Source organism: Zeus faber (genome assembly GCF_960531495.2).
Source record: "Zeus faber genome assembly, chromosome: 1".
Taxonomy (NCBI): Eukaryota; Metazoa; Chordata; class Actinopteri; order Zeiformes; family Zeidae; genus Zeus; species Zeus faber.
Window position 1 is genome coordinate 51,933,004 of NC_137193.1, and position 15,324 is coordinate 51,948,327.

General features: G+C 42.0%; 1 protein-coding gene across 1 annotated transcript in view; it reads right to left on the minus strand.

Annotated features, from left to right (window-relative positions):
* Window positions 1-3,906: 3,906 nt before the first annotated feature.
* The window catches only part of ptprsa (protein tyrosine phosphatase receptor type Sa), a 201,221-nt gene continuing 189,803 nt past the window's right edge, over window positions 3,907-15,324 (minus strand). The window contains exons 30-32 of the mRNA XM_080014935.1: window positions 13,497-13,651; window positions 9,041-9,176; window positions 3,907-8,165 (exon numbers count right to left, since the gene is read on the minus strand). Coding sequence (XP_079871061.1) covers window positions 8,097-8,165; window positions 9,041-9,176; window positions 13,497-13,651 — 360 coding nt within the window. The 3' untranslated portion in view covers window positions 3,907-8,096. The remainder of the gene's footprint in view (window positions 8,166-9,040; window positions 9,177-13,496; window positions 13,652-15,324) is intronic.

Here is a 15,324-nt window from a genome sequence, read left to right on the forward strand (position 1 = left end):
AAAAATATATACAATATAATATCAAAATAAATAATAATAATAATAATAATAATAATAATAATAATAATAATAATAATAATAATAATAATAATAATAATAAAATATATATTATTAAGTATACATTATAATAATAATAAAACATAAAAATAGTATATACAGTATATATGTATATACATTGTATACAGTCTATACTGTGTGTATATATATATATATATTTATTAATATATATACTGTATCTATCTGTATACATCTAGCCATTCACATGCTAATGCGCAGCTTGTTATACTTCTGAATGCTCATGGCAATAAAATACACATTTCATATTCTGTATATTTCATATATTTGACTATTCTTGTTTTGCTTGCTTTTTTGGCTATATGTGTGTATTTGATAAATGGTATTTATATATTGACAGTCTTTATTTACTTCTTATTCTATTTTATTTTATTATTTTATGAATATTTTTCTCAGACTGTTAAGCTTTTTATAATGCTAATCATCGGCAGTAATAATCACAGCAAGAAAAATAATCATTACTGTAATACCTGACTTCAAGGTTTATAATGCCAGATCATTTTACTTCAGAGTTAATATTCAAACTGCCACCAGAATTGATTTTGTGTGCTTCTATCTGAGCAATGATTGTTTTCTTTCTTAAATTAGGAATTCGATTTATTTTTGCATCAACAGAAATGTTAAAGTAGTGACAACAAGTGTGGGAGCAAAGACCCTCGCCCCATCGTCTGCAAAGACTGTCAGAATCAGACCATCAGAGAGATGCAGTGATCACATTGGTCCAGCAGAGGGCAGCAGACCCACACGGCAGCGCTGGGTGGATGCTGATGGAGAGATAGTGAGGGTCCTGTGTTTTTGACAGGATAACCTTTTGTTTTAAACATACACTCACTGAGCACTTTATTAGGAACACTATACTAATACTGAGTAGGGCCTCCCTTTGCTCTCAACACAGCCTGAAATCTTCTTGGCATGGATTCCACAAGATGTGAGAAACATTCCTTCTAGATTTTGGTCTGGTTTGAGATTTCTGTTCTTGGCTGACAGAAGTGGAACCCGACGTGGTCATCTGCTGTTGTAGCCCATCTGCCTCAAGGTTCCACGTGTTGTGCATTTTGAGATGTTTTTCTGCTCACAACAATTGTACAGAGTGGTTTTCTGAGTTACCGTAGCCTTTCTGTCAGCTCCAACCAGTCTGCCCATTCTCCGTTGACCTCTCTCATCAGTAAGTTGTTTCCGTCAGTGGATGATTTTTCGGTTTATCGCATCATTCTGAGTAAATTCTAGACTGCTGGGTGTGAAAATCCCAGGTGATCAGCAGTTACAGAAATACTCAAACCAGCCCGCCTGGCACCAACAATCATGCCATGGTTGAAAAAACACTGAGCTCACATTTTTTTACCCCATTCTGATGGTTGATGCTAACATTAATTGAAGCTGCTGACCTGTATCTGCATGACTGTTTGCATTACACTATACACTACACGATTGGCTGGTTAAATAATTGCATGAATAAGTAGGTGTATAGGTGTTCCTAATAAAGTTCTCAGAGAACACGTCATCTTGGGTATTTTAGGAAAAAACTCATCTCAAATCTAATAATCTTAAATTTTTCTTTCCTTACGTGTATGAGCTTGTGCTGCTGTACGCACATGCACACTTATGCACATTGTTCTTTTGTTTTTTATTTATAATAGTTTCAACCTGCTGTTATTTGGACCACTTAGAATCCACTGATATCTGCTCTTATATAATATAATATAATGTAATATAATTACAGAATTTTACCTATTTTTTGACGGTAATTGCAATACTTTGTTGCTAAAAAGCCAAAATTTACAAACCTTGGCATAAAACTGGCCGGAATAGAATATACCTAGACTTATCATTTGTTAACTTTGCAATCACACCTTGACTTAAGTATGTAATTAATAATAATGTTAATAGAGACAACTTACTGTTCTGCTTGACCGTTGCCAAATGCCAAATTCTAAAGTTATGGCTCATTTATTCCTCTACGAGCTTCCTGTTCAGCGGCGGCGCTCAAGCGTCTGCAAACAGGCACAGGACGGGACAGGCCGCCGCAGCCTGTGATGTACGAGGCCATCTGTCATATTCGGAAGCTCCTCGTCCTCCATCACATCTCCATCTCGGGATCCTGTTGTCTCTTTCTCCTTTCGCAAGACCGTCCGTTATTTACGTCAATGCGTGCCGGGCGCCAGACCGCGCTCCTCCTCAGTGGATTTGTGGCCATGTGGCAGCCTGTACTGGCCAGAGTCCAAATGTCAGTAAATCCCCCATTATAAAAGGTGATCGTAAAGAGCTAATGGTCTGTCATGAATATTTTAGAGGCCTGGATATCATACAGAAAAGTCCTCTGGAAATCCTCGGCTTCAACAAGCAAATTCTCCTGGAGCCAAAGGACACGGCGCTCGCACCCTTTTCTCGCTCCTTCCGGCTTTTTCTTTTTTGATTCGATTGCTTTGTCATTTGCAACAGAGAGGGTTTGGCCACAGGACTGTGGATAATCCAATTTATCGCATTGCCATTTATTACACATTTCTCCGGCTTTTTGGGTCCCATGTCACATCAATTGGTTGATTGCGTGCTTAGCTGGGTCCTAATGAGCTGCTGTCTGAATCACTGCATAATGGCTGCTCTAATTCACTCCCTCGCTCCGTCCGCTTGCCATTAAGGGTCCGCTTGCCTTCCACGGGGCTCTCCGAGCGGACAATTAGCAAGATCACCCTTGAAGCTCACACTGTGTATATTAACTATTAATAAATAACTTTCCTCCCTCCGAACACATGGAGCAGTCATTTTGGGTGACAACTGGCTTTTTGGTCCCGAGCGAGCGGATGAATCACATGGCTGCAAATGTCCCAAGTCTCCAGGACATGTTGCTTTGAAAGGTTAAGACATTTGACTTACATTCAATTTGTTCATTTTTGTTTGTGAAAAGAGCCGAAGAAGATGTTTATATATCCAGTATATATATCTATTTATTTTATTTATTTTTTTTCAAATGAAAAGGCATCGCATGTCAGCTGTATGGAGAGCCTAAACATGGGCAGATGGGAAAAGCAAATATCAAGAGGTGAAAATCCAATGCGGCACCCAGATCAGCCGGACCGCTTGGCATTTATTCGGCTTGGCGCGGGTCTTACGAAAACAAAAGGCTATATTTGTTTAGAGGCTTCTGGACAAACATGGCAGGATGCTTATCAATCTGTCTATGGACCCAGGAAGTAAGGACTTTGGTTACACATCATTAAAGCGGTAATCCGTAAGATTATTTTGTCGAAAAAAATCTCTTATTTTATAATTTTAAAGTAATAAAGAAACAGCCTTTCAATGTATTTGTGATGTGCATGTGCTCCTCTACGTGCTGCCTCCATTGCTGGTGGCGGGGTGCGCCATCAGACACGCACAAGAATCGAAAGGCAGCCCTGGTGAAATACTGTAGATAAAGCAGCGTAGCTAGTTGTGGTGAGTCAGCCTGAACCTTCACAATAAAAGAACAAAACCAAATATCCCCACCACCTCAAGCGACCGAGAAAAACAAACTAATGAATCAGTCAGAGAAGGAGGTAAACTTTGAAGGAAGTGACCGTCTTAGAGTAAAGAAGAGGGTAAACCCCTACGATAAGAAAGAAGGAGCAGTTTAAAATGAAATTCTGGGACTTAGTGTAATCCACCCAACACAGACCTTCTGATGGATTACCACTTTAACCTGTCGCTTACGTGTCTTGTTTTTCGATCCAGGTGTGACAGGAGCGATGGGTTTATAAGGAAACTGATTCTTTTGGCGCGACGTGTCATTGTGGGAAGACGCATGGACAGACACAGTCCATCCCACAAGCAACAATAATAAAGCAAAAAACATTTTTTCAGACAACATTTCTTTAATACAAAGTCAACATATCTACATACACAGTGGTTTTAAACCAATTATTGTCGAGTTAGAAGTAACAGGTTGAAAGCGATCATACAGCCCTCATACAAAGAAAAATTAATCTGCTGAATTTGGGTTCTTCTTTTTGTTCTCGTTGGCTGTTGTATGTACGCCTATGTTCTGTTCTTTTGCTTGTAATTTCTCTTTTTTCTTAATTCTGTATTCCTCCACATTCAGTGACATATTCTGGTAGGTTTTGGTGGCTGTTGTCAAGAGTCTAGCATCATTACATCATGAACTCAAAAGGAATAACACATTGCACAAACTTCCAGAAACTTCCACAGTTTTAAGGTTTGGCGCAGGGCCGAAACATGGCTGAAAAGTTCAGATCCGAGGAAAGTCTCCGTCCGGGATTCAGCTCGTTTCCGAATTGTTTCCAGATCCCCGCAGTCGAAGAAAGAATGTGCTGGAAATGTAAATTCACAAATTCTGTCCCATCTCGTCACATCGCACAACACACTGTTCGTTTCTTTCGAGTCCTGATTTTTCTTATGCCGTAAAAAATAAACGTGGCCGAACAAAGAAAAAAAAAACAAAAAAACATGGGTTTTATACAAATGCTTTTGGGGAGAGAAATTCTGGTCAATCATCATCAATGATCATCTGGCGTAGTTCATTCAGAAGGGAAGTCGGGCCACTCATCTGTTCATTAACCAACCCTGTGTCTGCAGTTCACTCCTTGGCCAGTAGGGGGAATATTTTGGGTAGGGGCATAGAGATTACAGGGGAAACACATATAAGGGATGGTATCCCATAATATCCCTCAATAAAAGCTTTGATAACATAATATATGAGCAGAATATCCATTCTTACTCGGAGTGTTGGACAATCCCAGGGCGCCAAATTTCACAAATACGTCACTGCCATTCCTGTTTAGAGCCCCTACTGGTGGCTTCAGTGTACTGCAGGCTGAATGCTCTGAGGACATGACCGCACGGATTGTTCCAGGCCAGGTTTGGATTCTAACCGTTGTTTTTTTTCCCCCACTGTTCACTTGAAAGGTAAAACACAGAAAGTTCAGCAGCTGAACTGATTATGAGAAAAGCACGGCCATCCCAAGGGGACGGACTGGTAACGTAGATGAACCTCCAGGCCACAGCCAAGGTGCTCCATCCTGGTGTCGGCTACGGTCATCGGTTGAACTGTGAAACGGGGGGAACTTCAAGGCAGAAAAGTTAAACGAGGGGCGGGGAAGAAGACGACGTACGCCAAGCAGGAAGTCAGTCGTGAGAACCGCAATTTCCTTCGCTCTGTCTCCTCTCTTACGCTTGGGAGCTTGAGGGTCAAATTATACAAATACATATAATCTATATATTTGTTTATTTACAGGTATAATATTTTGGATCATAGTCAAGAGATAACGTCGTGGATGATCGTGTTATGTAGCAATCTGAAGGAAGTCAAAAAGGGAGAAAAATAATAAAAAGATTTATCGGATTTTTCTCTGAACTGCGTGGGGTCTGTACGTGATCACGTGAGGTACACCAAAAAAGAAACAGCCAAAATAATGATGAAATTCTCCTCCAATTAGATAGTTAGTAGACGAAAACAACAGCTCATGAAAATGTATCAAAAGAAAAAAATCAAAGTAAATCAAAAGCATACTACTGCTTAACAAGTTCAAGACGATAATAAAAACACAGAATTAAAATCCCCATGGCAGTAGGTCAGATCGAGGGGGTGAATGCAGAAAAAAAAGCTCCTTGATGTTTTCACATAAAGGCGGTAGAAAAAAACCCCCAAAAAAACAAACGATAAAAAAATACATGATCATTTTAAACATAATGGGTTGGTTGTAAAAAAAAAACCCATGATGAAAGACGATAAGGAGAAAAGCCTAATTCATACAAATTGTTTGGATCTATCTTTATATTTTGCATTTAAATATATATGTATGTCCATGTGTGGTGTGATATATATATCTACATATATTAATATAGATATATATATGCACACATTCACACAGACATGTTATACTGAACATTTCTACAGTGAAAAAATAGAATGTCTTTAAACTTAACATGAACAAATAAGCATTTACCTTTTTTCCCACTAATTCAAAAAATGCAATACAACATCTGTTAAAAAACTAAAAGCAAAACAAAATAAAAAGTCTGCTATGCAAAGTAACATAAGAATAAGTCGTCATAATAATAATAATAATACAACATAAATGTTTTTCGTAAAGTTACAATAACAGTAAGGCTTTTTTGGAAATAAGAAAGATTACACACACACACACACACACACACACACACAGACACACACACACACACACACACACACACACACACCGCTCCAGTTTGCGTGCACGGCCACCAGGAGTCGTAGTTGAAGAGTTCACCAAGTAAAGCCGTCGCGGGAGAGAAATGGAGGCGTCTGATCCCAAGTTATATTTATAGTTGTTTTTGTGATCGAACCGCATTGTCACACTGAACCATTTAATCCTGGTACCATTACTTCAGGATTCAACATGGCTGCCTCTGCCTCTCTGTTTAAACCCCAGTGAGTGAACACACACACACACGCACATGCACACGCACTCACACACGCACCCACACGTCTAGTACCATTTAGTCACTGTGGGGGGATTGAGCCTCTCTTAAATGCACGCCCAGTCGCCGAGTGGGAAAACAAGAAAAGATGGAGACGTTTTGGGGGAGAAGAGAAGATCCTGTCGAAGACGCAGTTTCAGTTATGACCACTGGAGGGCGAACGGTTAACAACGCATACCAACACTGGCATCTTTTTGTTTGTCACTTTCTCCACACCAAAAACAAGCCACACATACAGCATTTACCAAATAAGCAGCATGTTTGGTTTTGACAGAAAACGAAAGAAAGGTAAATAAAATCTGACTCAAAGTTCTTAAGCGACGGGGCTGTGGTCACTGTACACAAACAACCCCCCAATCTTTGGAGCGATCTTCATTTTGGTGAATTCCATTTGGCCTTTATCCTTAAACCAAAGCAGGGTTGCTCATTCAAAATGGTGGATGGCAGCACCAAATCCCCATGACGCGACAGTTCCATGGGATGGTTCAACTGTAAATATGATCACGGGAGGCTTGGAGGGGGGATTTCTGGCGACGGGAGAAAAGTTTTCTTCCCCGGTTTTCCCGGTGACGAGAGGCGTACGACTTTCGGGACGAAGACGCCGAGGTGCCCCCCCCACTATGCTGCGGTGGCATCTATTTACTGGCCCTTTAACTTTCATGCTCGAGCTCTGCTCCCGGCGAGCGCAGGGCGCGGCCCCTCCCTCCGCCCTGGAAAGGTCGGCCTTCCAGACGGTGACTAGAGGGAGGCGGTTCGAGGAGGAGATCTTTCAACGACGATGGGATAAATCACGGAAAAGGTAAAAACCAAATGGCACAAAGAGCACTCCACCTTCTCATTCATTTTAGTTACTCAGGTGACCCACATTTCGGGGTGGAAATCTTTTTACCATCCATGCAGGCACCAATGTTTTGGTCATCTCTCTCTCTCTCTCTCTCTCTCTCTCTCTCTCTCTCTGAATCTCTCTCTCAACGGCTGACACTACATATCAAAAAAACAAAAACAAGGAGAGCAGCCGGTCTCGTCGGGGCTACACCCTCCAGCCTCTTAGTCAAGGTTTGGCTTTGTCGCCATCACTGTGTCCCTTCATCTTTTGTTGTCTTTGTATTACACTGATGTTTGTTTTGAGAAGTGAGCGGCCACAAAATGTTGACAATGTCCTCCGCATCGAAAACACTTGAGGTAAGATTAGCAGTCCCGCTCTGGGATGGTCTTACCGCTCCGCCGCTCCAGCCACAGCTTTACAATTCCACTTCCCTGTGGGTCGGTGATTGTTTTTTCCTGATGGCGGCCGGCGTTTTCCTCACCTGCTCCAAAGTCACGATGTTGGAGTCCGATTGGAATTGTTTTTTCTTCACTTACTTTGCTTCGAAATGGGTTCTTCTTCTTTGAACAATTTGATTCTGTCTTGTAGATTTTGTTTTTTACGGGTGGTTCACTGGAAGTCTTCGTGTCGCCGCTGTTGATGATTCAAATTTCAAGCAAGTTTCTATGGCTCAGGAGACTGGCGGGAGGGGCAGCAGAGATCTGGGGGGTGGGGTGGGGGTGGGGGTGGGGGGGAGGATGGCTTTTTACGTTGCATAGTGATCAAAGCTTCCTAAGTACTCCAGAGCCGCCTGATAGCAAAACTGGTACTCATCCTGTAGGGGGAGAACACACACACACACACACACACACACATACACACAGAAAAAAACATTTAGAGGAGGATCTGAAATGTCGTTTGGGGAACGCTATTTCAAAAGTGAGATATATCATGAAGAGTTACTTTCATTAAAGGATAGGGTCCCTATTTTTCAAGCCTGGCCTTATTAAAATGCTTCCTCACATCATTTAACACAACCTTGCTGAATTCCTTACTACTCAGTAACTCACTGCTCTGCTACAACAGGTGGACCACAGCAGATTGCCAGGAGGAAGGGGCACGGCTCTCTGTTTCTAGTTTCTTACGATGTATGGACGTAGCCAATACAAGTGATTTGCGAAGTGAATAAGAGTCAATAAAACCCTGAAAAAAAACCCTGATAAAATGCAGGATGGGTCACCATTCAACCATTCCTAAAAAATGGTCTCACGATATTGTGCAGTAAGCTTCTCATTTTTGAAAAGGAGATTTGAAATGGTGTTTTTTTTTAAGGCTTAAACGTTTTCCCCATTGGACTGCATTGATGCAGCGTGAGAAGCTTCCACATAGTAGTATGTTTCTCAATAGTAAAGCATTCCCTGAGGTTGTGTTATAAACATTTCTAAATGATGGAAACCCAAATCGTAATAAGACCTTGGTTGTAAAATTGCGACTCTTTCTTTCAAGACAGAAAGTACAACATTACTTTAAAGTCCAGAGTGACACATTTACGGATCGGATTATACTTATTATAAATTATATTATTAATATATAATATAATAATAAACTTAATATAATATATCTATATATTATATATATATGTGTGTGGGTTTATATTTGTGTATATATGTGTATGTGTGCATCAAGGCCTGCGTGTCTGTGACCTCTGACCTCAGTCTGGACCATCGCTGGCCTCTGTGTCCGCAGCATCTTTACGGTCTGGAAGATGTCGACCACTCCTTCATAGCGCATCCGCTCCAGAACGATGCTGAGGGTGATGAAGACCCCGCTCCGCCCCACCCCGGCACTAAACACGCACACGCAAACACACACACACACACACACACACACACACACACACACACACACACACGCAATATTGTATTCAAATGTATATGAAATGTCCACAATAGCATTAATAGTACACTATAATACAGCTGAAATCGAAAACCTGCATAAGTACTTTATATTACTGAGCCCTAGAGGGGAAATTTACATATATAGAACGTAAAGCAAAATAAAATAAATGAAAATAAATAGTATTATAGTCATCACATTTCAAATACATTTGGAGAGAATTATAGATTGACATTTTCTGGAGTTGAATAAAGAGGAAAAAGACACATTTTGTTCTTCACTTGGTAGCTGGCTTGCCTGCAGTAAATAGTTCTAATAGAATAGTATAGCATTTATTTTTTCCCTCTATTTTTCCTCTTCTATGTTCCCTACTATCATATGCCTGAATGGACATATTTAATAAAAGAGTGAACAGGCGTTGCTCTCTTTTTAAGGAACATCTCCTATCAACTCCTCCACTCTCCCACTGTTCTCCTGCACTGCGGGTGTTGCGCTGCACTGAGCGTCTGGTGAGACCCGTGCAGTTATCATTTCCATTTAATTTGTCACTTAAATCCTGTTGGATTGTTGACAAAAACAGCAATATTAATGTGTTTTCTCTATTATATTCCATTCTATGAGGGACTAAAACACAGTCTTTAGTCTCAAAACACTAACAGTATTCTTATTCACTGCTTCCATAATGGAAATATATGAAGGCCAGGACACGTGGATGGCGCACGGCTACTATTGATGCGAGGAGGGCTGGAAATCCACTTTGATGTCCGCCCACATCAATGTTGAAGACAAAATGAAACCTGCGTATTGTACACGCAGACTATCGCACCCTCGCACTGGCCTCCACTCTTTTGCAAACCTTTTAAAGACCCTGAAAAAAAAAAGAAAAAAAAAAAAAGCATTTGCCGCTCCTTCTCTCTGGAAATAGGGTCTGAGTCTTAACTTGGATCCTGAAATACTTGAGGGCTGCCTCTCTAAGCTGCTTTTCTGTGAAATGACTCCCACTTCACCAATGGAACAATAATTGATATGACAACAGATTTATTTTGTCGTCCTCTATCCGTTCCGTTCCCTGTGCCATTTCGCTGGATGCCGTCTCAACACCACGGTTAGCTGCTTCCGTTTAGTTTTTTTGCTGTGTGTGAGTTTGTGTATGTGCATGAGTGCATGCGTGTGTGTGTGTGTGTGTGTGTGCTCACGTGTCACTGTCTGGGGTATAGTGTGGGGTGGAAAGGAACAAAAGGCAATTTTCTTTTGTCATCTGACAGTAAATCGAAATGATAACCGAACTTAAAGTTTGGTGACTGGTGGAGCTCGATCAACTTTCTATCTCCAGAGCCCTGGGAAGCAGAAAGTAGGACCCCATCTGTATGCCCCCAACAGGCCAATCCACCAACTGCACCTAACTCCACTTCTGGGAGTGAAATGGCAAACAAGCTGTATGACACAGTATGCCCAAGAAGCCTTTTTTGTTTTTACTCACATACTAAAACTACGCTGGATGATACTGAACATGTACAGTATATAGGATGCAGTTTGTCATTTTGGACACAGGGCAACCCTGCACTATAACTCAACACTAAGCCTCTTCCCCTCCCTGGGAGAGCCGGCCCAGGCTTATCGCGGGACTCTTAAACCCTGCGTCTCCTGCCTGGAAGAGACAGCGTCCCGGTCTGAAGCCTCCCGGAGCCACCGCACAACCAGCGGATTTGGCGTCCCCACTCTGGGGAAGTAATCAAGCAATTAACCAGAAAAAAGCATGTGGGTCTACAAGATAGCGGTTTGGTGGATGGAGACAGGGAGTCGGAAAGAAAGAAGGGATTAACAAGGAGAGGATAACAGATGGCAAATGGCTGACAGAAAAAAACACAGGAATAAAGTGTGTGGGAGAGTAAAGGCATAAGCTTCACTACTCTGGAACTGCTTTCACACATGCACTGCAACACTGAAATTATCCAGACATTACCCGGAGGAGCTGTTTGTGTAAACGCCAATGTCCGAACCAGTTGGACCGTACACTAAACAGACTTTACCCAGCCAGCACCCGAGTAGAAAGTCTGCGTAATGTCTGATTGAGTGGTATGTGTGAACAGAGCAGGTGATTGTCGGCTCACAGCAAGCGAGTGGGCGTGTCGTGTGTCGATGACTTCTCTATCATGGCGCATGATAGAAACGTCATAAACATGCCCACTCCCCGAGGGTGAAGAAGGGTCGGAGCGTAGCTACTTCGTTCCGATCTCCTTTATATTCCTTTCCACTTTTTCATCTGTGTTGTGGATATGTCCAAATACATGGAGAATTCATGCAAAAAAGTCACAATCACTGATAAGCCTCGTCCGTCATCTTGGGTGTGCTGTAAAACTCTGCAGTGTCATGCGTCATGTCGTGTCTCCGGCACGTTCCACCCGGGCTACGCCCCTCGTCTAAACCAAACTGAGTATTTCCACTAAGTGTGAACGCGTCTGACACGGATGATATCCTGTTGTGTTCTACATGTGTGAAATGGCAACTCCAGACAATGTCCAGACCTGATTACAGTTCACGTGTGAAAACAGCTTGAGATGAGAGGGGGGGGGGGGGGCGACCAGCTAAGAAAGAAAAATGATAACTAACATACCCAAACCATACCACAGTGAGCCAAATTGTGTTATAAAATTTGAGTTTCAGACTATGAAACAAGTTAAAAAATGGTTTTGTTGGTATTTTAAGGGTTAAGGATCACAGTAACAACGTGGTTTTACGTAACTAATTTTAACGTTTTATATAAAAGCCCATAACCCAACGTAAATACAATTGGCTTTGTATGAGAAATCGTCACAAAAAATGTTAATTACATATCTAATCGACAATCTGTCAAAATGTGAAATGTGTAATCCGATCCATTCCTTTTTAAAATGCAATAAAAGGTTCATAAAACGATGGCGTGACACAGACAGCTGCCATCTCCATGATGTAAAAGTCACATCACAAGGTGACATTCATTACTGATATCAATGTTTTGCAAAAGGCAAGAGATTGGAGCTGCTGTGATTCTGTAGAAACAGGGAATTAAATGTAACCCAGACAAAAGATATGATCCATTACCAGGTGAAATTGGAAGGTGATTTATCTAATAGAATATATATTTCATTTTGATTGCGCCTTTAAGAAGTTCCAGCTTTATTCGGCAGTCATGGGGCTTTCAAAACGGTGGACAGAATACTTGATCTGCCAGACGACGCTCTCTTCCCCTGGTGATTGTCCACTGCGGGTGAATAACTCATCCTTATTGGTGCTTCTCTGACACCGCCTACAACTCCCAGGGGCATTTGATGGCTGGTGACATCACCGCTTTTTAACTGGGGTCAGATGATGATAAGTGTGATGATGTCATTTTTAAACCCTTAGATGAACATTTTTGGAAGGTTCCATTTTTCTTCTACTCCATAATTCCCAGTGTGTGACAGTTGCTTTAAATGATAGTGATTCACAATTTTAAAAAAAAGGCCACTGTGGAACAGAAGTAAGGTCTTTGTTTCTGAACCATTAGTTTGCTGTGTGTATGTTTTATAGAGGGCGGGTTTTAAAATGTAATTTCATCTCTTGAATGTGTCTTTGTAAAGCCTACAAGTTTGGGGGAAAATACAAAGGGAAAGAAAAGGGAAGAAGGGAAGGCCTACTCATCTAAAAAAGGCCTTGAAAGATGAATGCCGTTGAGCAGCAGAAAAGAGAAACTCATTTGGAAGAAGCTGCAGTACTCCAAGGTTCATCTTCTGCCACGTGCACGCGAATAACACGCGGCCCTGGTGGAAGCCGCCGCCAAATAACGGTTTGTTCCTGAGTCCAGTGTGTCAAGTTAATGACAAAGGTTACCTTGGAAGATAAAACCACGAAATAAAAACCTATCGCATGGGGATCATAAAAGTCAGAAAAGAATGGCTGTATCATTTCACGCGCCTCCCCTTTGCAAATGCCACTCCGTATCTCGGCCTTATCAATTATGGAGGAGATGGGGCCTGTGGCGATGCAATGGCTGTGCAATGCAGTGGCAATAAGACGGAGGGGGTTGAACAATATCTGATGACGGTGCTGAGGGGGCATCATGGGAGGAGTGCTGCACTGCACAGAAACAGCCACCAACAAGAAGTTTTATGTCATTAAATTTAAAACATGATTTAAGGTTTTTGAGCTCTAAAATGGCCGGTTTTATCTTTATCAATGGGGTGAAAACAAAATAACGCATCAACACGCTGATAAGAGATTTTAATAAGGAGGTGCGGGCGGGGCTTCCTACCTGCAGTGAACAGAGATCGGTCCGTCCTGTCCAAACTGCTCCTTGGTTTTATGCACCTGGCCGATGAAATCGATGAAGCCCTCCCCAGATTTGGGCACTCCCTGCTCCGGCCAATCAGTGAACTGGAACTGCCTTACCGTCCTGGATTGGCCATCCTTAGAGATTTGGAAAAGAAAGGGGGAGAGGAGAAGGACAGAGACAATGGACAAAGAAGTAGTCAGGGAAGGCCCTCGACACGTTACACCACCGCTGAAAATGACACACGGCAGCGGTAAACTACAGCAGAACATGGAAAGAGAGACTGTTGCTATAGTGATGGGGAGGGCGGCTACAACAAGCTGCTAGGTCCTGGCAACGGCCATGTGGGCTATTCTACAAACATGTTTCGGGGGAAAAAAAAGATCACTTTCCGGGACATTAATTTTGGCACTTAACCTTTTCTGCGCATCATTGCTTTGGTCCGGTCTCTGGGCTCTTTACGATGTTTTTCACACAGCACAGGGAGCGGTTCATCTAAAATTAGTCTAATAAGTGCATAGTTGTTTCGAGAACAACCACTAAATTGGGTTTGTCTCTCAAAAGTGGAGGAAATTGAAGTTTTTGTGTTCTATCCGCAGGATGTGAGCATTAACATGTGGCAACAAAATCACATACAGCGATTACAAACACACACAAACACACACACACGCATACTTTACACACCCACTAACTGGCTGAGGGGTTCTCAACCTTGTCTTCTCATAGACCCTCTAAATCAAACCTGATTCAATCCCAGACACCCTATTTTAAAGATACAACAATTTTTTCTTTAATGTTTCTATTTGTGTTCTTTGGTCATTTTTGCATGAATTTATTCTTGTCCTGGTTTTGACCCCTTGTGGGGGTCCAAGACCCCAGGTTGGGAGGTCTCTTTGAAAACCTCTGCCGTGGTGGGGCCGCTTGTCCTCTTCCCTTTCACTCCCACTCCTCCCATCCCCTGTCTGTTTTCTCCTTTCTCTCTCTCCGTTTCTTTGTGTGCGGCGGACTAGCTCCCAGTTAAAGCTGATCGATAGTGTATCTGCAGTGACAAGCGTCCTTCTCTCGGACACCATGTTGAATAGGATAATCCTGCCACTCTGATCGATTGAGCAACCTGACGGATGAGTGGAGCGCAGGAGGGAAAGGAGGCGGGGAGGGAAGGACCGTAGGTCAAAAGAAATAAACCCAAAAATAGCCCCTGCAACACCAGATAACTCGCTATGGAGGATCTAACAGAGAGGAAACACTGTTTTCAGATTCAATTTTATCAATGACGTGAATTAATTGATTTGTTCAACACAGGTGAAGCCTGTGATGCTGTAATCCTCCCATGTACTCAGACTTTGACTTCAGTAAATATACAAATACCCTACAATATTACTAAAGTAAAAGTTAGAGTACCACAATGGAATTTCTACTTAAAAGTATAGACATACTTTTACTTTGTTACTCTAAACCACCGGTAGACTTTTTGGGCCAAAACAGACGACGGTTAAATCACACCACGGAGTGAATGACACGTGCGGTTGTTGACTTTGAAAAGAATATTTCTCCTAAGACGGTTCTATATACATGTGTTTATCCTACACCTTGCAGTGTGAGCTGTGATCCCAGCTTCCTGCTACCTGCCGAACGGGTGTCAAATGCCTCTTGTTGTGAAACTCGGTGAATACGAGGATTCACGTCTTCATGAGCGACCGTCTTTGTAAAACAAGCGTGATTCGCATCTCGCCGTGTTTCATGGAGCAGTGCGATGGGTGTTTTTTTTTTGCTGCTTTCTTTGCCTTTGTTGTATTTCATCTCGAAAACA